This window comes from Ranitomeya imitator, chromosome 5, assembly GCF_032444005.1.
Source record: "Ranitomeya imitator isolate aRanImi1 chromosome 5, aRanImi1.pri, whole genome shotgun sequence".
NCBI classification, from domain to species: Eukaryota; Metazoa; Chordata; class Amphibia; order Anura; family Dendrobatidae; genus Ranitomeya; species Ranitomeya imitator.
In genome coordinates, this window is record NC_091286.1 from 190,608,450 (window position 1) to 190,633,761 (window position 25,312).

The 25,312-nt window shown below is 45.2% G+C and overlaps 1 protein-coding gene across 2 annotated transcripts in view; it reads left to right on the top strand.

The window, feature by feature from the left end:
- LYST (lysosomal trafficking regulator) overlaps positions 1-25,312 on the top strand; it is a 604,516-nt gene that overhangs the window by 441,980 nt on the left and 137,224 nt on the right. For both annotated transcript variants that reach the window (XM_069769439.1, XM_069769441.1), the window contains exons 38-44: positions 545-697; positions 2,618-2,862; positions 4,991-5,057; positions 5,778-5,934; positions 11,236-11,376; positions 18,153-18,370; positions 23,629-23,859. In XM_069769439.1, the coding sequence (XP_069625540.1) occupies positions 545-697; positions 2,618-2,862; positions 4,991-5,057; positions 5,778-5,934; positions 11,236-11,376; positions 18,153-18,370; positions 23,629-23,859 (1,212 nt within the window). The remainder of the gene's footprint in view (positions 1-544; positions 698-2,617; positions 2,863-4,990; positions 5,058-5,777; positions 5,935-11,235; positions 11,377-18,152; positions 18,371-23,628; positions 23,860-25,312) is intronic.

Here is a 25,312-nt window from a genome sequence, read left to right on the forward strand (position 1 = left end):
GACACCTCCTAATGAATCAGAAGCTTTTGACTCCAGCATGTCCCTTCTTTAAGACCGTCTTGATAAATAGGGCCTTAGCTTAGCACAGGCTATAGCCCGTATAAAAATCTCACCTTCCTGTTTTTATCAATGCTTATTACTGCCTCTGTGTTGCAGAGGATGATGTATAATAAGGTACCCAGCTCAGTGTACCTTTCCACCCACTTATTTTGCCAGTCTTTTCCACCTCACTCACTTGGGGGTTAATTGCTCTGACTTGCTTGGACCAAACTGTGTCCCCAGAGAACTCTCAGAGGCAATCACTGGGATGTGCAAAACCAGTGTGATGCCCTGAGCCTTTAAGCTATGCCAAAATGCACTGAGAATCATAATTACCAAATCTGGTAAACTTCAGGATTTGCAGAACAGAGTCTGATCACTAAAGTTGTTATTTTTAATGGGCTGTTTCTCCTACAAGGCTATGTGCTAAGTACAGACTGACAGACTCCCTTTAATTTCTTTACAAAAAATCTTCAATTTACTGTAGTATATGACTATATTACAGACTGTCCCTGGTGAATCAGAACCTGCATCGTTTTCCTGGACTTATGAAGAAATAAAAGAAGTCCACAAACGCTGGTGGCAGTTACGGGATAATGCTTTAGAAACTTTCTTAACAAATGGTAGAACCTTGTTGCTGGCTTTTGACAGTACAAAGGTAAGTGTATGGCATTACTGACACAAAGTTATTTTTTTCTTTTAAATGAGTTAGAAGACATCAGAATTCTTTGTACGTACAGTACATAATGTTCATATAAAAACATATAAGCAAATCAGGCAGTAAGTGCACTTGAAAAACGCAGCCCAAAATCATTGACATGTCCCAAGTGTACTTCAAGCCTGATATTGGCTTCTACGCTACATTTCTCATGAGAGCACAAGGAGACTCTAAGTATCATTTTTACAGGGTGCACAAGCCCTATACAGCTAGTGTATACTGTTACTCCCATATGTGAAAATGTGCATGCACCTCTTAGGCTACTTTCACACTGGCGTCGTTTTGAATACGTCGCAATGCGTCGTTTTGGTGGAAAAACGCATCCTGCAAAATTGCTTGCAGGATGCGTTTTTTCTCCATTGACTAACATTAGCGACGCATTGCGACGCTTTGCCTCACGTCGCAACCGTCATGCGAGTGTTGCGGCGGACCGTCGGCTGCAAAAAAGTTACATGTAATGTTTTTTGCTGCCGACGGTCCGCCATTTTGCTGGAACTCCGCCCCCACCTCCCCGCACCTCACAATGGGGCAGCGGATGCGCTGGAAAAATGCATCCGCTGCCCCTGTTGTGCGGCACATTCATTGCTAGCGTCGGTACGTCGGCCCGACGCACTGCGACGGGCTGAGTACGACGCTAGTGTGAAAGTAGCCTTAATGAGGCAGGTGCATCTATCTGCAGCTTTAATTGTGGGCTGGCGTACATTTTTGGCATAAGCTGCTTAAGTTTTGTGGCTTACATTATGATTACATTTTTGGGAGCATTTGGCCATACCATGTCCCACTTGTGTTCTGCCCACTTTTTAAAACGTTGCCGTAACTAGTCGGGACTGACATAAAAATGCCAAAAGTCACAAAAATTGCAACATTTACATTAGAATTGTGGCAAAAACTTGATGAATTGGGCCCATAGATGTACACAGAGGAGAAGGAGGTTGGGAGGCAGATGCAAGGGCCGTACATTATTAATGGTGGGATAAAAGTGAGATACAGATATTGGAAAGAATGATTCACATTTAGGTACAAAAATACTTTTTTCTATCATTAAATTGCATCTTAAGACATGTGCACACAACCTCTCAAGTCAGATTCTGGTTGGAACCCACATGAAAAAGCACAAAAAAAATCACTACAAGGGATGAAGATAATGCATAGCAATGTCAAAATGACTTGCTGTGCACATGTTTCGACTTTTGGAGCTTCTTTTAACCACTACAGGCTTTGAAAGCCATGAAGCAGCTAACAGAAGGAAGCTGTGGATTTTCCGGGAAGAAGCTGCTCACTATTTATAGTTACTATTTTATTAACAAAAGACAACCCGCAAAAATGACTGACAAGATGCTGGAGAAGAGGCTTCAGGGAAAAGACTGCCAGCATTTTCAGGAAGCGTCTTCGGCTTGAAAACCTCAGCGGTTCCACAAGTGTCTTAAAGAGTTTGTCCAGGTTTCGCATGAAATTCTGGGGTCAATATGTGACTGCAGACTTGTAAATCCTCAAATCACACACAGTGCCCGTTGTCAGGATTCACCGCCACTGGGTAGGGCCACATTACGACTAGACGTGCGTGGCATTGCTCAGTTCAGTCTAGTCATAATGTAGCAGGGAGTATGTACCGTATATTGCATACTTGCGGCTTCACCACTGGCTCCGGGGAATCTTGACAGTGCACACTGTATGCGATGTAAGGGTTCACAAGTCTGCAGTCACATAGTGTGACTGCAGACCTTGGTGCCAAAACTGCACAATCCCTTTAAAGATCTCATGTTTGCATACCTTTAGATAACTTTTTCCTATCTTTGTATTAAAATACATTATTAGCTTTTGAAAATGCTTATTACCCAAGTTGTATGTTTTCTCTTCAAGGTTCGAGATGATGTTTTCCAGAAAATCTTGTCCAATGATCTTCCTAATCTGTTGGAGTATGGAAACATTACCGCTCTGACACAACTCTGGTGTTCTGGACAGATAACCAACTTTGAGTACCTGACTCACCTGAACAAACATGCTGGACGATCTTTCAATGACCTAATGCAATATCCTGTTTTTCCGTTCATACTCAGTGATTACAGCAGTGAAACACTTGACCTTAGCAGCACCTTAATATACAGGTATTTATGTGATTAGCCATGGCAGTTAAAGTAGTTGTCTGGTGAAATCAAGTTATCATCTGTCCACAGTACAAGTGATAGCTTATTGACTGGTGAGGTTCAGATCGCTTATCAGCAGAACAAGGAGCCAGTGATTGACTAATTCCCTACAGGGCTGCCGAGCGCTGCACTTGGCTTTCTCCTGAGAATGAATGAAGCAGCTGCTAGACATCCTATCTGCCTTTCCATTTTATAACGGATAGAGATTCCCCATTCTACAAATGAAGGTGGTCTCAGCATTTGGACCCCCATTGTGGATAGGTGATAACTTTTCACCAGACAACCTTTTTATGGTGTGTCTCCTTATCATGTAATTAATGAAACCTTGTAATATATTTTTCAGACAAATTTGATTCTTTCTCCTCTTGGACTAATCTTTCACCCGTAATTCATGGTAAAATCTATATACACTAAAGACAGATTTTTCCACTGCTGAGATAGAAGACGACAGTTGGTTCTTATAAGATTCTATGGAGAAGGAAGGAGAAGTGAAGAGCTAGAGATAGGCACTGACATTCTGCTGCAAAGTACCCGCAAAGACAATTACAGTTTTCCCCATTACGTTATGAGCATCAACTGTCCTCTTCTATTTCCTTAAGGGGAAAAATCGGTTTTACCCGAAGATGGATTTTATAAATGAACTGAGAATTTTGAGAATGAAAGACCAGTTCAGAAAGAGAAAGAAGGGGATTTCTCTAATAAGTTGTATTAATTTTGCTATTTTTACGTGTACTATTGATTTCTGAAAAAAGGTGTATTAAAACATCAGGTGCTATTTAAGACTGGTGTCTTATATGCCAATCATATTGAATCGAGGGCTATAAGAACTCAATTCTGCTGTTTTAATTTTATTTCTCATAGCATTTACTGATTGTTTCTTTCTATAGTTTGACAGATCAAATTTTTGCAGAGATAGTGACACCATGCAAATTTTTTTTAATTCTTAATTTTTAATAGGAGAAAAGGGGGCTTTTAACACATATATATATATATATATATATATATATATATATATATATATATATGTATATATATATATATATATATGTATATACATATTTTAGGGCATTTTTGTACTGTACTTATTAATTCTCTTAGGAGACTTGCAGCTCCACTGTCTTTGTCATTGCAGGCACTAGGTACAGCAATACCACAGTACAGCTGTATATAGTAAAAATTACAGTCTCCTATAAAAGCAAGCCATGGCCTGGCATTGACAGGAGTACCTTCATGACAGGCACGGGGATCTTCACCAGACCCTCAGCTGTCACGATAGCGCATGGGCACCCTGCAAGCAAGTCATGAGGATGCTGATGCTCCAGCTTTTATTCCCGTAGGAGGCACCAGGGATTAAATAAGAAAAGAAACTGGCTACTTTTTTTCCTCTATAAAGGGGTTGTCCGGTCCAAATCGATAAGTCTGCAGTTACGCTGTGTGACTGCAGACTTATGAATCTGCCCAGTGCACGCACTCTGCACTGCGAGATTTCACTGATTTCTGACCCAGGACTGAGAGGGTACATTTGAGTTATACATACCCCCCGGCCTTGCTTCATACACTTATATTGGGCTGAGGCTGCGCCTGACTGGTGACCCGGCCGTCCAGTTGGCGTGACAGGTGAATGGAGAGGGAGGCTGCGCTCATTGGCCGGTAGCATGTCTAAGTGACGGTCTGCTGAATGACTGCTGACTTTTCAAGTTGGGCCGCACAACCCCTTTAAGCTTTGAGCCCTCTAATGCCTTCTAATATTAAGATGATTTCCGACCTTGTTCCAATCGACCCAGGGCAGCTAATAGGGAGTTGCAGAAATCTATTTCTGTCTGAAGGTACATGGACACATAGCACATTTTTCCATAAGGGTTCTTTATACATTTGCTAGTCTGCAGGTATATTGACATGCAGGTTTTGCCGAGGATGTCAGCGCTCACAATGTAAAAGGTAATTTGTGTGACAGACTGAGCATGTTACCATCTGACACTTCAGCAGCAGGCTCTTATATCTATTATAAATATACTGGAACATCTTGGGATCTTTATTTGAGTTTGTGTCTTCTATATACTTGATTTTTTTTATTTTTTTTGTGCTGAAGGAATCTTGTGAAGCCTATAGCTGTTCAATCAAAGGAGAAAGAAGATCGTTATACAGATAATTACAAGGTACCTAAGACAATCTTAAATGTCCCTCTAATTCTCGCACACCTTCAGTGAAAACTGAACATTTTTTTTATAATCCAAACTAAGAAATTGTTATTTTGTTATTGTGTAATTGTTGCTCTTGCTTTGTGTTATATCACTATTGCAAAACAAGAAACAAAAAATCTAGAAAGCGTTGTGCACTGAGATGTACGTTATGTATAGAGCCGAATGTTGTCAGGTGCTGCAGCTTTTATTGAGGTAAAAGGGGGCTGAGATGTAGTACGTAGACAGTAACAATCATCAGAAATGACACATTTTTTAATATATAGCAAATTAAAAAATGAAAACTTTCCTAAATATAATGAATTAAAAATTTGCTGGACAAAGGCAATTGCATAGCAAAAGGAAAATCCTGGACCAACAGCAGGCAGGGATGTGCAGGTGCGGAATTTTCGGCCTCACACATATCATCAAAGGGACATATGAAGAGAAGGGAAGGAGAAATCTTGTAGAATGAAGAGGCAGTCTAATCTTCCAGGCAGCATATGCCCCATAGCCTGGAAGATCGAAGCTAGGATTTTTACTGAACAAGGCCACATCTATGAGGCCTACAGGTAGGACTAATTTCACCTGTATCCAACTGATTCCCAAAAATGTACAGATCTTTTCCTGTAACTTGTGAAATATTTGTAAGACTTCGATAATAGAATTTGTACCTAACTCATTTTTATATAATTTTAGTATTTGGAAGATGAGTATTGCAAAACAGATAGAGAAGATGACCCAATGCCTCCAGTGCAGCCATATCATTATGGATCACACTATTCAAACAGTGGTACCGTGCTTCACTTTTTGGTCAGATTGCCTCCTTTCACCAAAATGTTCCTTGCATACCAAGGTAAGTTTTTTAATAAAAAGCTGGAAGGAAAGTAAAAGCGCAGTAGGGTCTTATCTGGGTATTAAAAGATACCTCTAATCAGATTTTACTCACCAGATAGAGCCCAAACACAGGCTTATAGAAATATTAGCTGCTGCAGATCCACCGGTCTCCTCGTGACTAGCCAGAGTAAAAAAAGGGACTAAAAAGGTGGATTAACTCCCCGCTGCTTGAAAGATAGAAGTTCAGATGGATATTCAGATGAAAAAGTGGCTTTATTCAATGCGTTTTGGAGTACTATGTCACTAATCATCAGGAAACCACAAAGAAACCACCAGAGAAATGTTTGTGTTAAACCATACTGAACCAGATCGTTGTATCCTGAGCGGGCGGATCCCCGTAGGCATATGGACTGTGCTATACTTTATCTTTTGTTTTCTCATTATGCCAGAAAGGCCAAATTTATTTTGTTGCACTGGATATGCCGTGTTTTAACTCCTTCCCGACCTGTGACGCCATGTAGGCGTCATGAAAGTCGGTGCCAATCCGACCTGTGACGCCTATTTGGCGTCATGGCAGGATCGTGTTCCTGCAGATGGGGTGAAAGGGTTAACAAAAATTTCACCCAACCTGCAGGGACAGGGGGAGTGGTACTTCAGCCCAGGGAGGGTAGCTTTGCCCCCACGTGGCTACGATCACTCTGACTGGCTGTTGGAAGTGAAACAGCCAATCAGAGAAATTTGTAACATTTCACCTATGAAACTTGGTGAAATATTACAATCCAGCCATGGCCGATGCTGCAATATCATCAGCCATGGCAGGAGACTGCGATCTGCCCCCTCCACCGACTGACAGCGGCGATCTGCCGCCATAAGTCTTTCCTCCCCTCCGCTGCCCTCCGCCCCCCCGTCCTCCACTCTGCCCCCCCGCTGTCCGATCCCACCCCCCATACTTACCAAGTCCCGGTGTCCGTCCATCTTCTGCGATGGGCGCCGCCATCCTTCAAAATGCCGGGCGCGTACGCAGTGCGCCCGCCGAATCTGCCGGCCGCCAGATTCATTCCAAGTACATTTTGATCATTGTGATAATACCTATCACAGTGATCAAAATAAAAAAAAAAATAGTAAATAAAGCCCCCCTTTATCACCCCCATAGGTAGGGAAAATAATGAAAAAAAGAAAATATATTTATTTTTATTTTTCCACTAGGGTTAGGGCTAGAATTAGGGTTAGGGTTGCAATTAGGGTTAGGGTTAAAATTAGGGTTAGGGTTAAAGTTAGGGTTAGAATTAGGGTTAGAGTTGCAATTAGGGTTAGGGTTAGAATTAGGGTTAAAATTAGTCAATGTTCACACGTTGCGGATTGGCCGCTGCGGATTTGTGGCAGTTTTCCATCACGTTTACAGTACCATGTAAACCTATGGAAAACCAAATCCACTGTGTCCATGGTGCTGAAAATACCGCACGGAAACGCTGCGTTGTATTTTCCGCAGCATGTCAATTCTTTGTTCGGATTTTGCAGCGTTTTACACCTGTCCCTCAATAGGAATCAGCAGGTGTAAAATCGCAGGTGAAATCCGCACAAAAAACTAATTTTTCAAAAACGGTGCGGAAAAATCCGCACACGAATCTGCAATGTGGGCACATAGCCTTAGTGTTAGGGTTGAAACTAGAGTTAGGGTTGGAATTAGGGTTAAGATTAGGGGCGTGTTGGGGTTAGGGTTAGGCTTGTGGTTAGGGTTATGGTGAGGGTTGGGATTAGGGTTGGGGGTGGGTTGGGATTGTGGTTAGGGTTGTGATTACGGTTATGGTTAGAGTTGGGATTAGGGTTAGGGGTGTGTTGGGGTTTGTGTTGGAGTTAGAATTGAGGGATTTCCACTGTTTAGGCACATCAGGGGGTCTCCAAACATGGCGCCACCATTGATTCCAGCCAATCTTGCATTCAAAAAGTCAAATGGTGCTCCCTCCCTTCCGAGCCCCGACGTGCGCGCAAACAGTGGTTTACCCAAACATATGGGGCATAAGCGTACTCAGGAAAAATTGTACAACAACTTTGGGGGTCTAATTTCTCCTGTTACCCTTAGAAAAATAAAAAATAGGGGCTAAAAGATTATTTTTGTGGGAAAAAAATGAATTTTTATTTTCATGGCTCTGCGTTATGTAATTCCGTGATGCACTTGTGGGGGTTCAAAGTGCTCACCACACATCTAGATAAGTTCCTTGGGGGGGGTCTAGTTTCCAAAATGGGGTCACTTGTGGTGGGTTTCTACTGTTTAGGTACATCAGGGGCTCTGCAAATGCAACATGACGCCCGCAGACCATTCCATCAAAGTCTGCATTTCAAAACGTCACTACTTCCTTCCGAGCCCCAACATGTGCCCAAACAGTGGTTTACCCCCACACGGGCTAGAAAATAATTTTTGAGGAAAGAAAAATTATTTTTTATTTTCATGGCTCTGCGTTATAAACTTCTGTAAAGCACTTGGGGGTTCAAAGTGCTCACCCCACATATAGATAAGTTCCTTGGGCGGTCTAGTTTCCAAAATGGGGTCACTTGTGGGGGAGCTCCAATGTTTAGGCACACAGGGGCTGTCCAAACGCGACAAGGTGTCCGCTAATGACTGGAGCTAATTTTTCATTCAAAAAGTCAAATGGCGCTCCCTCCGTTCCGAGCCCTGCCGTTTGCCCAAACAGTGGTTTACCCCCACATGTGAGGTATCGGTGTACTCAGGAGAAATTGCCCAACAAATTTTAAGATCCATTTTATCCTGTAGCCCATACGAAAATGAAAAAATTGAGGCTAAAAGAATTTTTTTGTGAAAAAAAAGTACTTTTTCATTTTTACGGATCAATTTGTGAAGGGCTCACTATGCATCTAGATAAGTTCCTTGGGGGTCTAGTTTCCAAAATGGGGTCACTTGTGGGGGAGATCCAATCTTTAGGCACACAGGGGCTCTCAAAACACGACATGGTGTCTGCTAAAGATTGGAGCCAATTTTTCATTCAAAAAGTCAAATGGCGCTCCTTCCCTTCCGGACCCTGTTGTGCACCCAAACAGTGATACCCCCACATATGGAGTATCGGCATACTCTGGACAAATTGTGCAACAACTTTCAGGGTCCAGTTTCTCCTTTTACCCTTGGGAAAATAAAAGAATTGTTGCTAAAAGTTCATTTTTGTGACTAAAAAGTTAAATGTTCATTTGTTCCTTCCATGTTGCTTCTGCTGCTGTGAAGTACCTGAAGGGTTAATAAACTTTTTGGATGTGTTTTTGAGCACCTTGAGGGGTGCAGTTTTTAGAATGGTGTCACGTTGGGGTATTTTCAGCCACATAGACCCCTCAGACTGACTTCAAATGTGAGGTGGTCCCTAAAAAATTGGTTTTGTAAATTTTGTTGTAAATATGAGAAATCGCTGGTCAAATTTTAACCCTTATAACTTCCTAACAAAATAAATTTTGTTTCCAAAATTGTGCTGATGTAAAGTAAACATGTGGGAAATGTTATTTGTGAGACATGCAGGGGAAGGAGAGTACAACGGCCGTTTCACGATTACTCGCTTCTTCCCGCTTATTTTATTTTGTAAAAAGTAATATAAGCAACTTCAATTTTAACTGGAGCTTATGATTTACTAGAAATAGGCCCGATGCTATTGCATCGGGAGTGCGGGGAAATTAAAATCTGTGTATGCTTAGCGGTGCTGACAGGAGCAGCAGACATGTCTCACACCATGTGCACTTTCCAACATAACTTACAGTTGTGGCTGTTAATGCACATGCACGGGAATAGCGGTGACGTGAATGTCACTTGTGCAGGCGCAGTTCGTGGCTACAAATTGAGGCTGCGCAATTGACGCTGCAGCGGTGCCTTATGGGATTTGGGGACAGCGGCCGGATGTCCCAATTGGTGATTATATATGTAGATACCAATGCAAACTTTCCAGCTGCAAGTAATCCTTACCTAGGTAATTTAAATGTATTTGGTTTTTCTTCTATATCTAATTTGTACTGTGACTGTATTTTGCACCCTTAAAGCATGTCCGTCTGGGCAAAATTACATTATGAATTAAGCAATGTCCACGTATACAAGTTCTCCAAAGAAGCATACCTGTAGTGCTGCTGTCCGTGGACTACTTTTAAGGAAGGATAGATTTGCATGTTACTTTATAAATAGATGTTCATATACGCAGATGAGGCACCAAATATTCCATCTTACACGTGTTTGTTTGGACCAACTCCTCATATGTGCCTCATTAACCATCTCAGGTTCTCTACAGGCTGGTGCATTCACATAGTAAATTGTAAATAAATCACAAGAGCAAAAGAATTGGAGCACTCACACGATCCTTGATTATGTATATCTTTAATCCACAATTAAGATGACATCAAAATCATATTAAAGGGAACCTGTCACCCCCAAAATCGAGGGTGAGCTAAGCCCACCAGCATCAGGGGCTTATCTACAGCATTCTGGAATGCTGTAGATAAGCCCCCGATGTATCCTAAAAGATGAGAAAAAGAGGTTATATTATACTTACCCAGGGGCGTCTCGGTCCCTGTCCAGTCCGATGGGTGTTGCGGTCCGGCGACTCCTATCTTCATCAGATGACGTCCTCTTCTTGTCTTCACGCTCCGGCGCAGGCATACTTTGTCTGCCCTGTTGAGGGCAGAGCAAAGTACTGCAGTGCGCAAGCGCTGGGAAAGGTCAGAGAGGCCCGGCGCCTGCGCACTGCAGTACTTTGCTTTACCCTCAACAGGGCAGACAAAGTACACCTGCTCCGGAGCCGCAGCGTGAAGATAAGAAGAGGATGTCATCGTAAGAAGATGGGAGGCCCCGGACCGGACCACGACGCCCATCGTACTGGTTACGCCCCTGGGTGAGTATAATATAACCTCTTTTTCTCATCTTTTAGGATACTTCAGGGGCTTATCTACATATTACAGAATGCTGTAGATAAGCCCCTGATGCTGGTGGGCTTAGCACACCTTCGATTTTGGGGTGACAGGTTCCCTTTAAAGTGTGGTCCGTCAGGCTCTTTCTCCTACTAAACGCCCAACTCCCCTGCCACCTGCACACCGCACTGTAATATGATTTCGATGTCATCCTATTTGTGGATTATAGATACACATCATCAAGGATCTGGTGAGTGCTCCAATCCTTTGGCTCTTGTGATTTACTTTTTAGCTAGCATTCTTGAAATGTTGCCAGACCTTTCAGAACTCTGGGTATGCTATTTGTCAGGGAAATGTACCATAAATGAAGATACGCTAACTTCATAACTTAATATTGCACTGACACACTTCTTTTATATTGCTTCCATTTCAGATCAGAGCTTTGATATTCCTGACAGAACCTTTCATTCCATGAATACAACATGGCGATTGTCTTCTTATGAATCGATGACTGATGTAAAAGAGTTGGTTCCAGAATTTTTTTACTTACCAGAATTTTTAGTAAACAGAGAAGGTATGTTAAATAATGAGGGTATTATTCATCATTACTAAAAGGAACTAGGCCCACACTTAATACATTACTCTCTGCCGATCACTATGTGTGGGTTGCTGCCAATATCGCTGAAAAACAGGATTCTGATGAGAACTCTCCAACAGTAACCCGATGGAGCCATTCACTCCAGTTATTTCTACGGAGTCACTGTGGACAATGTCTGGCCTCCGTTCTGGTATTACTTGTCTTTTTTAGACATGCACCAAAACATGGCTGTCACGGCCGCTACTCACCGCTCCATTCCTGGGTCTCGCCGCGCTGTCCCCGCTTCTTCTGCTGTGGCCGCTGCTCTCGTTCCCCTCGGCCGCTCGTCCTCCAGGTCACGGCGCGCTGTTCCGTCTTCCTCCATCGCTGCTCGTCCCTGCAGTCCGGCTTCCGGTGGGCGGTACGCTCATCCTCGGCGGGCCCCTCCTCCACGTCTTAGGGGCTCTGCTTCTGCGCAGGCGCGCAGGATCCTGCGTTAGGCACTCCTACCTATCCTGGGTCCTCTGATACCGGATGTGATTCTCCGGTGTGCTGCAGCCAATCCAGGTAGTGTGCTTACTATTTCAGGCCGCCTCCCCTGCTAGGAGGTGCCTGAGTGTCTTTAGCTTTTGCTTTTGCCTCCGGTCACCTTGCTTCTGTGTCCCAGTAGTTCGTGCTGGTTTCCCTCTCACCCTACAGCTCCGTCTCTGTTCTCCCACTGTTCTAGCCCGTCGTCCCTACCTTCGCTCATCATCTCTCCTCTCTCTCCCTACAGCTCCGTCTCTGGTATTCCACTGTTCCAGCCTGTCGTTCATCCCCGTGTCCTCTGCTTCAGGTCCCATCGTCCTTGTTTCTGGTTTTCTGTTTTCCCCTTCTTCTGAGCCGTCCCTCTTGATATCTGCTACCGTGGATAGGAGACCTCTGGGCCTGCTCCTGACAGCCCCTGTATAGGGGTTGGTTAACATCTGGTCTACTCGCCCAGGGGTAGGTCTACCACGGTCCAGAGGATCCACTCTCGTTCTTGCCTCAGTAACGTTATAGTACACTCAGGCCATGGACCCCGCAGGTGCCGCGTTCTCTGAAGGAGCTAGCACATTTGCGCGATAATCAACAGCGCATCATGTCCTTCATGAAAAACATGGAGTCTCGCCTGACTTCTTTACAAACTTCCGACCCAGTTAACGCTACTCAAATTGCAGGCCTGCAGCAAGAGCTCTCCCAGCAGCGCGATACGCAGGCACGTATGCTGTCTTATATGGCTTCCATAGACGACCGCTTATTTAATTTGCAGTCAGTCTCCGCGGCTTCTGCTCAAGGTTCGCAAGACTCTAATTCTGCTCCTTCGCCCCATCCGCCACCTCGTCTTGGCAAACCTCCTAGGTTTGGTGGTGACCCCAAACTTGGTAGGGGATTTCTAAACCAATGCCGTCTCCACTTTGAACTCCATCCTCAACAATACCCTACCGATCGGGCCAAGGTGGCTTTCATAGTGTCTCATTTAGAGGGTGAGGCTTTGGCTTGGGTCAATCCCCTGTGGGAGCGGGATGATCCCGTAGTGTCCCAATTAGCTTTTTTCCTTGAGACTTTCCGCCGGGTTTTTGATGAGCCCGGGCGCCTAGCCTCCACGACCGAGTCACTTTTCAACCTGCAACAGGGCTCTCTTACTGTTGGTCAGTACGCCATCCGCTTTCGCACCCTAGCCTCTGAGTTAGGGTGGAACAATGAGGCTCTGGTTGGCGCTTTCTGGCGAGGTCTGTCTAGTCGGATAAAGGATGAGTTGGCAGGACGGGATACTCCAACCTCGTTAGAGGATCTCATATCCCTGTCAACACGCATTGACCTGCGCTTCCAGGAGCGAACTCGTGAGTCCGCTAGAGAGAGGAGGCTTGTTCGTTCTTCACCATCTGTCCGCAGGTCGGGGACTCCGCGGCCTTTGTTGTCCTCTTCGGCATCCATACCAGAACCTATGCAGGTAGATCGGGTCAAGCTGGCTGAGCAATGTCGTCGGGAGAGACGTTCCCAAGGACTCTGCTTTTATTGTGGTAGTGCTTCTCATCTACTGCGAGCATGCCCCGAGAGACCGGAAAACTCCTCCGCCTAGGACAGGTAAGAGAGGCCTCCCTAGGTGTTTCTGATTCCTCTCAACCCTTGTTTCTGTCTGTCCTGCTTGTTCTTAATCAGAAACGTTTTTCTGAGGTAGCGTATGTGGATTCGGGTGCGGCAGGCAATTTTATCAGTCTTGAGGCAGTTCGGAGGCTTCGCGTTCCAGTTCTCTCATTGGACTCTCCTCGTCTGATCGCCTCTGTGGATGGAAGACCCTTGCAGGATGCCATTACCTTGGTTACGGAAGAGATTGAATTACGGATCGGGGCCCTACATCGTGAGAAGATCACTTTCTATGTTCTGCCTAACCTCGCTCATGCTTTGCTTCTAGGATTGCCTTGGCTCCGAACGCATGAACCTACTCTTGACTGGCGTTCAGGTGACGTACTCCGTTGGGGATCCACGTGTCAAAAACAGTGTCTATTGTCTGTTTGTCCTGTGGCTCCGCCTTCTGCAGTTTCCGTTCCCTCTGGTCTACCTTCTCCATACTGGTCCTTCATTGACGTTTTTGATAAGAAAGAGGCTGAGAGTCTTCCTCCGCATCGTGCCTACGACTGCCCGATCGAACTCCTTTCCGGTTCCACCCCGCCTAGAGGAAGAATTTACCCACTCTCTCCTGCTGAGACTAAGGCCATGTCCGAGTATATCCAAGAAAATTTGTCCAGAGGATTCATCCGAAAGTCTTCTTCTCGCGCAGGCGCGGGATTCTTCTTCGTCAAGAAGAAAGACGGGTCACTTCGTCCTTGTATCGACTACAGAGGTCTGAACAACATTACGATCAAGAACAAGTATCCTCTGCCTCTCATTCCGGAGCTCTTTGATCGACTAAGAGGGGCGCGAATTTTCACTAAATTAGATCTTCGGGGTGCTTACAACCTTGTCCGAATTCGAGCCGGTGATGAATGGAAGACCGCATTTAACACTCGAGATGGTCATTATGAATACCTAGTCATGCCGTTCGGTCTCTGCAATGCTCCTGCAGTTTTCCAAGAATTCGTTAACGACATCTTCCGTGACCTTCTTTACTCCTGTGTTGTGGTGTATCTAGATGACATCCTGGTCTTTTCGGTAGACTTACCGTTCCACAGAAGAAGTGTCCGTTTGGTTTTGCAACGTTTGAGAGAAAATCGCCTTTATGCCAAGTATGAGAAGTGTCTCTTCGAACAAACTTCTTTGCCCTTTCTTGGATACATCATTTCGGATGCCGGTCTCAAGATGGATCCTGAGAAGGTGAATACCATTTTCAATTGGCCACGTCCCTATGGAATAAAAGCCATCCAGTGGTTTTTTGGATTCGCTAACTACTACAGGCAATTCATATCCCATTTCTCCTCTATAATTTGGCCTCTCTCTGCTCTCACCCGCAAAGGTTCCAACCCGAAGACTTGGACCCCGGAGGCCGAGAATGCCTTTGTACTCCTGAAGAAGTCCTTTTCTTCCGCTCCAGTACTTCACCATCCAGAGGTTAATAAGCCATTCGTTCTCGAGGTGGATGCCTCTTCCACGGGTGCCGGAGCGGTGCTCTCCCAAAGGTCTCAAATGGGTCGATTAGTACCGTGCGGTTTCTTTTCTAAGATGTTCTCTGCATCTGAACGTAATTATACCATTGGGGACCGTGAACTTTTGGCCATAAAGCTTGCTTTGGAGGAATGGAGGCATCTTCTTGAAGGAGCTGTTCATCCTTTTGTGATTTTCTCTGACCACAAGAATTTGGCTTACCATCAAACTGCGCACAGACTTAATCCACGGCAGGCTCGATGGTCCCTGTTCTTTGCTCGCTTCGATTTCGAGCTCCGTTTTCGGCCTGGTGACAAAAATGTCAAGGCAGATGCACTGTCCAGACTTTCACAGCCAGAAGACATCGACGAAGAACCTGCGCATATCCTAGATCCCTGCAAAGTCGTCACGGTGGCTCCTCTAAGGATGATCCGTCCTCCTCCGGGTAAGACACTAGTGACGGAGGATGACAAAAAGAGCGTGCTTCGTTGGGGACATTCCTCTAAATTGGCAGGTCATGCCGGGATAAAGAAGACCTTCCTTCTCATCTCTCGCTACTATTGGTGGCCTTCGTTACGTCGGGATATCAAAGACTTTGTCGCCTCTTGTCCTTCCTGTGCTAAGTACAAGGTGCCAAGACAGTTACCTCGTGGGAGTCTGCTTCCTCTTCCCGTACCTTCTTGTCCGTGGCAACATATCGCCATGGACTTCATTACCGATTTACCAAAATCCTCTGGTTGTACTGTCATCCTTACGGTCGTAGATCGGTTTTCTAAAATGGCTCATTTTGTTCCTCTGCCTGGATTACCCTCGGCTCCAGAATTGGCGAGAACTTTTATTTCTAATATTTTCAAACTTCATGGTTTTCCTCAAAACATCGTGTCTGACTGAGGAGTTCAATTTACGTCACATTTTTGGAGGGCGTTATGCAAACTCTTGAAGGTGTCTCTGGATTTTTCGTCTGCTTATCATCCACAAACTAATGGTCAAGCTGAGCGTACGAATCAGATTGTGGCTTCCTATCTTCGTCATTTCATTAACGTCCACCAAGATGATTGGGTCAGCCTTTTGCCTTGGGCCGAGTTTGCCTATAATAATCACTCTAATGAGTCCTCTGCTAAATCTCCTTTTTTCATTGTCTTCGGTCAGCATCCGAATATGCCCCTCCCAATTTCTTCCGTGTCTGGAGTTCCGGCAGCAGATTCTTTATCTTCTAAATTTTCTGCAATTTGGGGTGAGGTTGAGGAGACACTCAATTTGGCCTCTGCTAAGATGAAGAGACATGCCGACAAGAGGCGTTTAGATTCTTCTCCATTTTTTCCTGGCGATAAGGTTTGGCTTTCCTCGCGTTACATTAGGCTCAAGATTCCATCCTATAAACTTGGTCCTCGCTACATCGATCCTTTTGAGGTTCTGAGTCAAGTCAACGATGTCGCCTACAAGCTGAAGTTGCCTGCCTCGCTCCGTATTCCCAATACTTTCCATGTGTCCCTGCTCAAACCTGTTACTCTTAATCACTTCCATTCTTCTTCTGGTACCTCTCCTCAGTCTGTCTGCGCCGATAACATTTTTGAGGTGAGGGATATTTTAGCCATGAAAAGGGTTCGTGGGAGAGATTTTTTCCTGGTGGATTGGAGGGGTTTTGGTCCTGAGGAGAGATCGTGGGAGCCTCGGGAGAATATCAGTGCTCCTCGTCTTTTTAACAAATTCCTCTCCGGGATTGGGAGAGGGGATTTTAAGGAGGGGGGTACTGTCACGGCCGCTACTCACCGCTCCATTCCTGGGTCTCGCCGCGCTGTCCCCGCTTCTTCTGCTGTGGCCGCTGCTCTCGTTCCCCTCAGCCGCTCGTCCTCCAGGTCACGGCGCGCTGTTCCGTCTTCCTCCATCGCTGCTCGTCCCTGCAGTCCGGCTTCCGGTGGGCGGTACGCTCGTCCTCGGCGGGCCCCTCCTCCACGTCTTAGGGGCTCTGCTTCTGCGCAGGCGCGCAGGATCCTGCGTTAGGCACTCCTACCTATCCTGGGTCCTCTGATACCGGATGTGATTCTCCGGTGTGCTGCAGCCAATCCAGGTAGTGTGCTTACTATTTCAGGCCGCCTCCCCTGCTAGGAGGTGCCTGAGTGTCTTTAGCTTTTGCTTTTGCCTCCGGTCACCTTGCTTCTGTGTCCCAGTAGTTCGTGCTGGTTTCCCTCTCACCTTACAGCTCCGTCTCTGTTCTCCCACTGTTCTAGCCCGTCGTCCCTACCTTCGCTCATCATCTCTCCTCTCTCTCCCTACAGCTCCGTCTCTGGTATTCCACTGTTCCAGCCTGTCGTTCATCCCCGTGTCCTCTGCTTCAGGTCCCATCGTCCTTGTTTCTGGTTTTCTGTTTAGCCCTCTTCCTCTGTTTTCCCCTTTTTCTGAGCCGTCCCTCTTGGTATCTGCTATCGTGGATAGGAGACCTCTGGGCCTGCTCCTGACAGCCCCTGTATAGGGGTTGGTTAACATCTGGTCTACTCGCCCAGGGGTAGGTCTACCACGGTCCAGAGGGTCCACTCTCGTTCTTGCCTCAGTAACGTTATAATGGCACACCTACTGTAGTTCTTAGGACACCTTCAATGGGCCAAGCAGAAAGCTGCTAACATAAAGCTAATTTGCTTTGGAAGACTGACCATCTCTGTACTGTTGTGAGAAAAACTAAGTAACCCTTTTTGAATTGTATGGTTTACAGAATATAATTTAAAAAAAAATATGAAGGGTATATACAGTCGCAGATGAACATCAACACATGATAAATTGCACTGCAGAGCAGGCCATCAGTCACAGTGCCAGGGTGTGATTACATCTGCACTCACTTTATAGTGATAGGTGACTAACCACTCCCTGCAACTCCCCAGTGTGTGGAAGCGAGCAAAGGGAGACTAAAACTGAATTTTCTCTCTGCAGCCACTGCTCTAGTAAGGGGGCTACATAAGGTATAAACCTTATTTACCTGCATATTAACTGTATATCTGCAGGTAAATCATGTTTCTGGAAATGAACAGTTCTCATATGGTTTGTGTATTTCTCTGACAGTACCCCAATGGAGCCATTCACTTAATTTAAGTCTAAGGAGTCTCTGCAGACACTGTCTGGCCTCTGTTCTTGTAGTACTTATCTGTTGCTCTTCTTTAAGTATTTATTTTCAAATTACACAGGCTTTGATTTTGGAATTCGTCAAAATGGAGAACGTGTAAATCATGTTAATCTACCAACTTGGGCGCGAAATGATCCTCGCCTTTTCATCTTGATTCACCGACAAGCCCTTGAATCAGAATATGTTTCTCAAACTATTTGTCATTGGATTGATCTGGTTTTCGGCTATAAACAAAAAGGACGTGCTGCTGTTCAAGCTATCAATGTGTTTCATCCAGCTGTGAGTATAACATTGGTTACAAATAATCTGTTAAAATCCATATTATCAATATTGGAATTTTAGTAAATGTTCTAAGCAAAATCTTAAAATTATAATTCAGTTGTTAGCCTCTTTCCCTTTAATGGCAACATATGATGTCTCAGGTCTCATCCATGTCTCTGTATTGTGTTGGAGTGTTGTAGCCTGACACATTTATCACCTGTTCACTGTATAGGTAATGCATGCTAAATTGAGGGTAACTTTTGTATGCTACTTATTTATATAGCGCACGGTAAGAATAATGATAGCCAGAGCCCAGGGCAGCTCAGACTGTGTGTACAGTAACGTGACAAGTGTCATCATCAAAACAGATTATTTTTGAACAATAGCTACTGAAAGAAACTATAACTTAACCTAGATATTCCAAAGGGGAAAGAAGTTGTATACATACAAAATGATAAGAGAGGTGATGTATATATTAGTAGGGTGCTAAACTGGCGGTCCTTACTCTGAATGCGGAAGATGGTCTATACAGTTAGGTGTTCCACAGCAGGCAGCTGTTACAGGAGCACTGTGCGCTGTGCATATTGTTCAGCTCTTGGTATTCTGGGTGTTCTGCCCCTTAGGTAGCCTGGTCGTGAGAAAGTATTTAGGTTACATGGTTATGCAACCAAAGTTATATTAATGGAAATGGAAATTTTGCTAGCATCGTGTCAAATGCCTCTGCACAATGTGTGCCCCTCCACCTTGGAAATTTTTTATGATTCTAGCAAAATTTCCAAGCTGGAGGGGCACAGTATGCAGGTGTATTTGCCCCTTGTAGTTTCAGCCACTCCCATCCCCAACATTTTTTACACAATAAAAGTCCTCTTGCCCTCAGATACAGAGCGCCACTGCATAATCTGCTTCTGTGCATTTATACTACTGGGAATTTTGCTTGTATCATGCATTTATATAAATACCTGATGCTAGCAAAATTTACAAGGTAATGGGCACAGTGTGCAGGGGCATTTGCCCCATGTAGTTTCAGTCAACCCTCATCCTCCTGTGCAGGGAACTTGAGTAGAGAGACCAGGCAGGCACGGTAGCTTCTCACTCATTCTTCAGGTGTGCGTGGAGCCGACAGCGCCAGCAAGCTCCTTCTCATGAGACTGTAGGCGTTGCTTCAGCAGACGTACATGCACTCTATATGCTGGGTATGTCCTACCAGACGTCATGCAGCAGTGCGGGCCCAGCATTACTTAAATGACCTGTGGCTGTGGAAGAACCCTGTGCATATTATAAGTGGCCAATTGCTTTTGGACCATGGACCTCTTCGGCCCCGAGCAGTAGATCAGATTGCCCTCATTATAATCCTCCTATGACATAGCACCATCATAATTAACCCCTTAGCGACCGCCGATACGCCTTTTAACGGCGGCCGCTAAGGGTACTTAAACCACAGCGCCGTTAATTAACGGCGCTGTGGAAAAAGTGAATAGCGCCCCCCAGAGTCGGATTTTCTCCGGGGTCTCGGCTGCCGGGGGTAGCCGAGACCCCAGAGAACATGATTCGGGGGGTTTTTAACCGACCCCGCATTTGCGATCGCAAAAAAAAAAAAACGCGATCTCTTTTTAATTTCTCTGTCCTCCGATGTGATCGCACATCGGAGGACAGAGAAAAGGGGTCCCAGGTAGCCCCCCAATACTCACCTATCTCCCCCGATGCTCCTCGTGTCTCCCGGTGGGCGCCGCCATCTTCAAAATGCGCCCGCCGGCCGGCACCGGGAGAATCTTTGGGGTCTCGGCTGCCGGGGGTAGCCGAGACCCCAAAGAACATGATCGGGGTCGGTTTTACCGACCCCTGTTTTGCGATTGCCGGTAATTAACTGTTTACCTGCGACCGCAAAAAAAAAGTAAAGTGTAATTCTCTGTCCTCTGATGTGATCGCACATCAGAGGACAGAGAAATAGGGGGATTCGGGGACCCTAGCATACTCACCTGTGTCCCTGGGTCCTCCTGCTGCTCCTCCTGGCTGCCGGGGAAAAGAAAATGGCGGGCGCATGCGCAGTGCGCCCGCCATCTGTCTCCATCTGCTGGCCGGCAGGTGAACAGCAGTTGGGGCTAAAATTAGGGTTAGGGGTAGGGTTAGGGTTAGGGGTAGGGTTAGGGGTAGGGCTAGGGTTAGGGGTAGGGCTAGGGTTAGGGCTAAGGTTAGGGCTAGGGCTAAATTTAGGGTTAGGGTTGGGGCTAAATTTAGGGTTAGGCTTCTTTCACACTTACGTCGGTACGGGGCCGTCGCAATGCATCGGCCCGACATACCGACGCACGTTGTGAAAATTGTGCACAACGTGGGCAGCAGATGTAGTTTTTCAACGCAGCCGCTGCCCAATCTATGTCCTGGGGAGGAGGGGGCGGAGTTACGGCAACGCATGCGCGGTCAGAAATGGCGGATGCGACATACAAAAAAACGTTTCATTGGACTTTTTTTGTGCCGACGGTTTGCCAAAACACAACTGATCCAGTGCACGACGGACGCGACGTGTGGCCATCCGTCACGATCCGCAATACAAGTCTATGGGCAAAAAACGCATCCTGCGGGCACATTTGCAGGATCCGTTTCTTGTCCAAAACTACGGATTGCGACGGATGCCAAACGACGCAAGTGTGAAAGTAGCCTTAGGGCTAGGGTTAGGGTTGGGGCTAAAGTTAGGGCTAGAGTTGGGGCTAAAGTTAGGGTTAGATTTGGGATTAGGGTTAGGGTTTGGATTAGGGTTGGTATTAGGGTTAGGGTTGGCATTAGGGTTACGCTTGGATTAGGGTTAGGTTTGGGATTAGGGTTAAGGTTAGGGTTGTGATTAGGGGTGTATTGGGATTAGGGTTAGGTTTGAGGTTAGGGTTGAGATTAGGATTAGGGGTGTGTTGGATTTAGGGTTTTGATTAGGGTTATGGTTAGGGTTGACATTAGGGTTGTTTTGGGGTAAGGGTTGTGATTATCGTTAGGGTTAGTGATTAGGATTATGGATCAGGTTGGGATTAGGGTTAGGGGTGTGTTGGAGTTGGGTTGGAGCTAGAATTGGGGGGTTTCCACTGTTTAGGTACATCAGGGGGTCTCCAAACACGACAGCCAATATTGCGCTCAAAAAGTCAAATGGTGCTCCCTCCCTTCTGAGCTCTGCCGTGCGCCCAAACAGTGGGTTACCCCCACATATGGGGCATCAGCGTACTCGGGATAAATTGGACAACAACTTCTGGTGTCCAATTTCTCTTGTTACCTTTGTGAAAATAAAAACTTGGGGGCTACAAAATCTTTTTTGTGAAAAATATATATATATTTTTTTTATGACTCTGCATTATAAACTTCTGTGAAGCACTTGGGCATTCAAAGTTCTCACCACACATCTATATAAGTTCCTTGGGGGGTCTAGTTTCCAAAACGGGGTCACTTGTGGGGGGTTACTACTGTTTAGGTACATCAGGGGCTCTGCAAACGCAACATAACGCCCACAGACCATTCTATCAAAGTCTGCATTCCAAAACGGCGCTCCTTCACTTCCAAGCTCTGCGGTGCACCCAAACAGTGGTTTACCCTCACATATGGGGTATCGACGTATTCAGGAGAAATCGCACAACAACTTTTGTGGTCTAATTTCTCCTGTTACCCTTGTAAAAATAAGAATTTGTGGGCAAAAGATCATTTTTGTGTAAACAAAAGCGATATTTTTATTTTCACGGCTCTACGTTATAAACTTCTGTGAAGCACTTGGGGGTTCAAAGTGCTCACCACACATCTAGATAAGTTCCTTAAGGGGTCTAGTTTCCAAAATGGTGTCACTTGAGGGGTTTCCACTGTTTAGGCACATCAGGGGCTCTCTAAACCTGACATGGCGTCCCATCTCAATTCCAGCCAATTCTGCATTGAAAAAGTCAAACGGCGCTCCTTCACTTCTAAGTTCTGCGGTGCGCCCAAAAAGTGGTTTACCCCCACATATGGGGTATTGGCGTATTCAGGAGAAATTGCATAACAAAACTTATGGTTACATTTATGTTTTTACACATGTGAAAATAAAAAAAATGGTTCTGAATTAAGATGTTTGCAAAAAAAAGTTAAATGTTCATTTTTTTCCTTCCACATTGTTTCAGTTCCTGTGAAGCACGTAAAGGGTTAATAAACTTCTTGAATGTGGTTTTGAGAACCTTGAGGGGTGTAGTTTTTAGAATGGTGTCACACTTGGGTATTTTCTATCATATAGACCCCTCAAAATGACTTCAAATGTGATGTAGTCCCTAAAAAAAAATGGTGTTGTAAAAATAAGAAATTGCTGATCAACTTTTAACCCTTATAACTCCCTAACAAAAAAAAATGTTGTTTCCAAAATTGTGTTGATGTAAAGTAGACATATGGGAAATGTTATTTATTAACTATTTTTCGTGACATATCTCTCAGATTTAAGGGCAAAAAAATACAAAGTTTGAAAATTGCAAAATTTTAAAAATTTTCGCCATATTTCCATTTTTTTCATAAATAATCGCAATTAATATCGAAGAAATGTTACCACTAACATGAAGTACAATATGTCACGAAAAAACAATCTCAGAATCAGCGGGATCCGTTGAAGCGTTCCAGAGTTATAACCTCATAAAGTGACAGTGGTCAGAATTGCAAAAATTGGCCCGGTCATTAAGTACCAAATTGGCTCTGTCACTAAGGGGTTAACAGCGCTATACAGACATTGTTATCACTGTGCCTACTGGGGCTCGCAATCTAAATTTCCTATCAGTATGTCTTTGGAGTGTAAGATGGAACCGGAGGAAACACATGCAAACACGGGGAGAACATACAAACTCCTTGCAGATGTTGTCCTTGGTGGAATTTGAACCCAGGACCCCTGAGCTGTAAAGCAACAGTGCTAACCACTGAACCACAAAATTCCCAATCCTATAGCGATTATTATTGATTGTTTTAATTTTTTACTTTTTCATCATGCTTATTACTTTTACTAACACAGAACCTATTTCAGTTACTGAGAACGAAATCTTCAATTGACAACCCAAAAATTGTCATGTCCGGAAAAATGTGCATTTGCTTCTATTGGGCGGCACATTTAATTGTGTATTTAGTCTTTTTTTCACCTGGTTCCCACCCGTTCTCAGACTGCTACCTCAATCTAACAGTCACAGAAGGCATAATAATGCCACATCCCAACAGTAGTTCATCTAGGTTTTTTGCTGAGATAACCTTATTAATAATGTACATCAACTGATTTAGGCATAAGAATTATTTTTTGAATTTCCCTCTAGACTTATTTTGGAATGGATGTTTCAGCAGTTGAAGACCCCGTACAAAGGCGGGCTTTAGAAACGATGATAAAAACATATGGGCAAACTCCACGCCAACTTTTCCATTCATCCCACGTGAATCGCACAGGATCAAAGCTTCTGATGGAAGGAGAACTCCCTGCAGCCATGGGGTTGCTAGTTCAATTTGCTTTTCGGGAAAGCAGAGAGCACACCAAGGAACCTACCTTCCCTGTATGTAAAAAAGTCATTTAATTTAATTTGATTGTTTGTAATAATTCCTCTTAGCAAAACAGTTGCTTTAACTATTCAATTATAATTAGTGCCTTTGAGATATTCCTAGACAGTGTAATTACTAGCTCTTGCAGTCGAATAGTCCATAAATTTACCATATTTTTTGGATTCTAAGACCCACTTCTATGAACCCCAAAATTAGGGGGAAAATGGGGGTGCATCTTATAAACCGAACATTGATCTTACTGAGGGGTCAATGCTGCGGACCCGGAGCTGGGGGTGTTGCGGAGTTCCTGCTGTGTGCCATGGTGGTACGGCAGCGAGCGGTGGACCTGTGGTGGTAGTACTGGTGGTGAGCGGTGGTGGTATGGCAGCGAGCAGTAGCCCTGCTGCGGCATATGGCAGCCGCCATTCTTCTTCCGGTGTCCGGCTTCTCACTCAGACAGGTGCAGATGGAGGAAAGCAGAGATCTCCATCTGCGCCTGCCTCTGCGCGATGTCTCCAGGAAAATGGCCATGGCGCAGGTGAAGATCTCAGCACCAAGATCTTGGGAGATGAGATCTCGGCACCAAGATTTCCATCTGCGCATGCACCGCCCCAGCAGCCATTTTCCTGGAGTCCACCACATAGTAAGCAGTGTGGGGGTTCTGGGCTTTCACAAAATGTCAGCAGAGCACCCACACCACTGAACACCCGCAGCGCCCCTCTTGGCTCTTCCAGCAGTGACTCTGGGACCCTGTTCCACTGCGGCCTGCACCGCCGAACAACCGCAGCACCACTCTTGCCTCCTCCAGCAGCGACCCTGGGACCCTGTTTCACTGCGGCCTGCACCACCGAACACCCGCAGCGCCACTCTTGCCTCCAACAGCGACCCTAGGATCCAACTTCACCGCAGCCACCACCCCAGTAAGCAATAAGATGCCTGGATTGTAAGAAGCATAATAAATATAAGATGAATGACCTCCCCAAGGTCATTCATCCTTATATTTATAGTCCTTTTACTAGGCACTGCTCCTAATAGCCAGTTTCCTACTCCACACTGATGAGGGGCAAATACCCCGAAACAGCTGTCTGTGGATGGATACCATGTTTTGGCATAGGTGGTTTTCCCTTTTGGGATGCTGCCCTTCCCGTGGTTGTTCCTTCCCGGTGAAAGACCTGGCTATTTATTGCTTGCATTGAGAAACACGTGATGGTGTCTCCGCGGCTTTTCTACATGGATTGTAAGAAACACCACCATTTTATTAAATAAAAGTTTTTTTTCCTATTCTTCTCCTCAAAATTTGGGGTGCGTCTTATAATCTGCAAAATACGGTAACTATTTGTCCACTGTATTTTATCGAACGAAATGTATTGTGCTATTAGTGCAGTGGCCTTGCACCCCCCCCCCCCCCTTCCCTCCCACTACACTGCCTTCACACAGACTGACATAGTATGGCAACAAGATAAATCA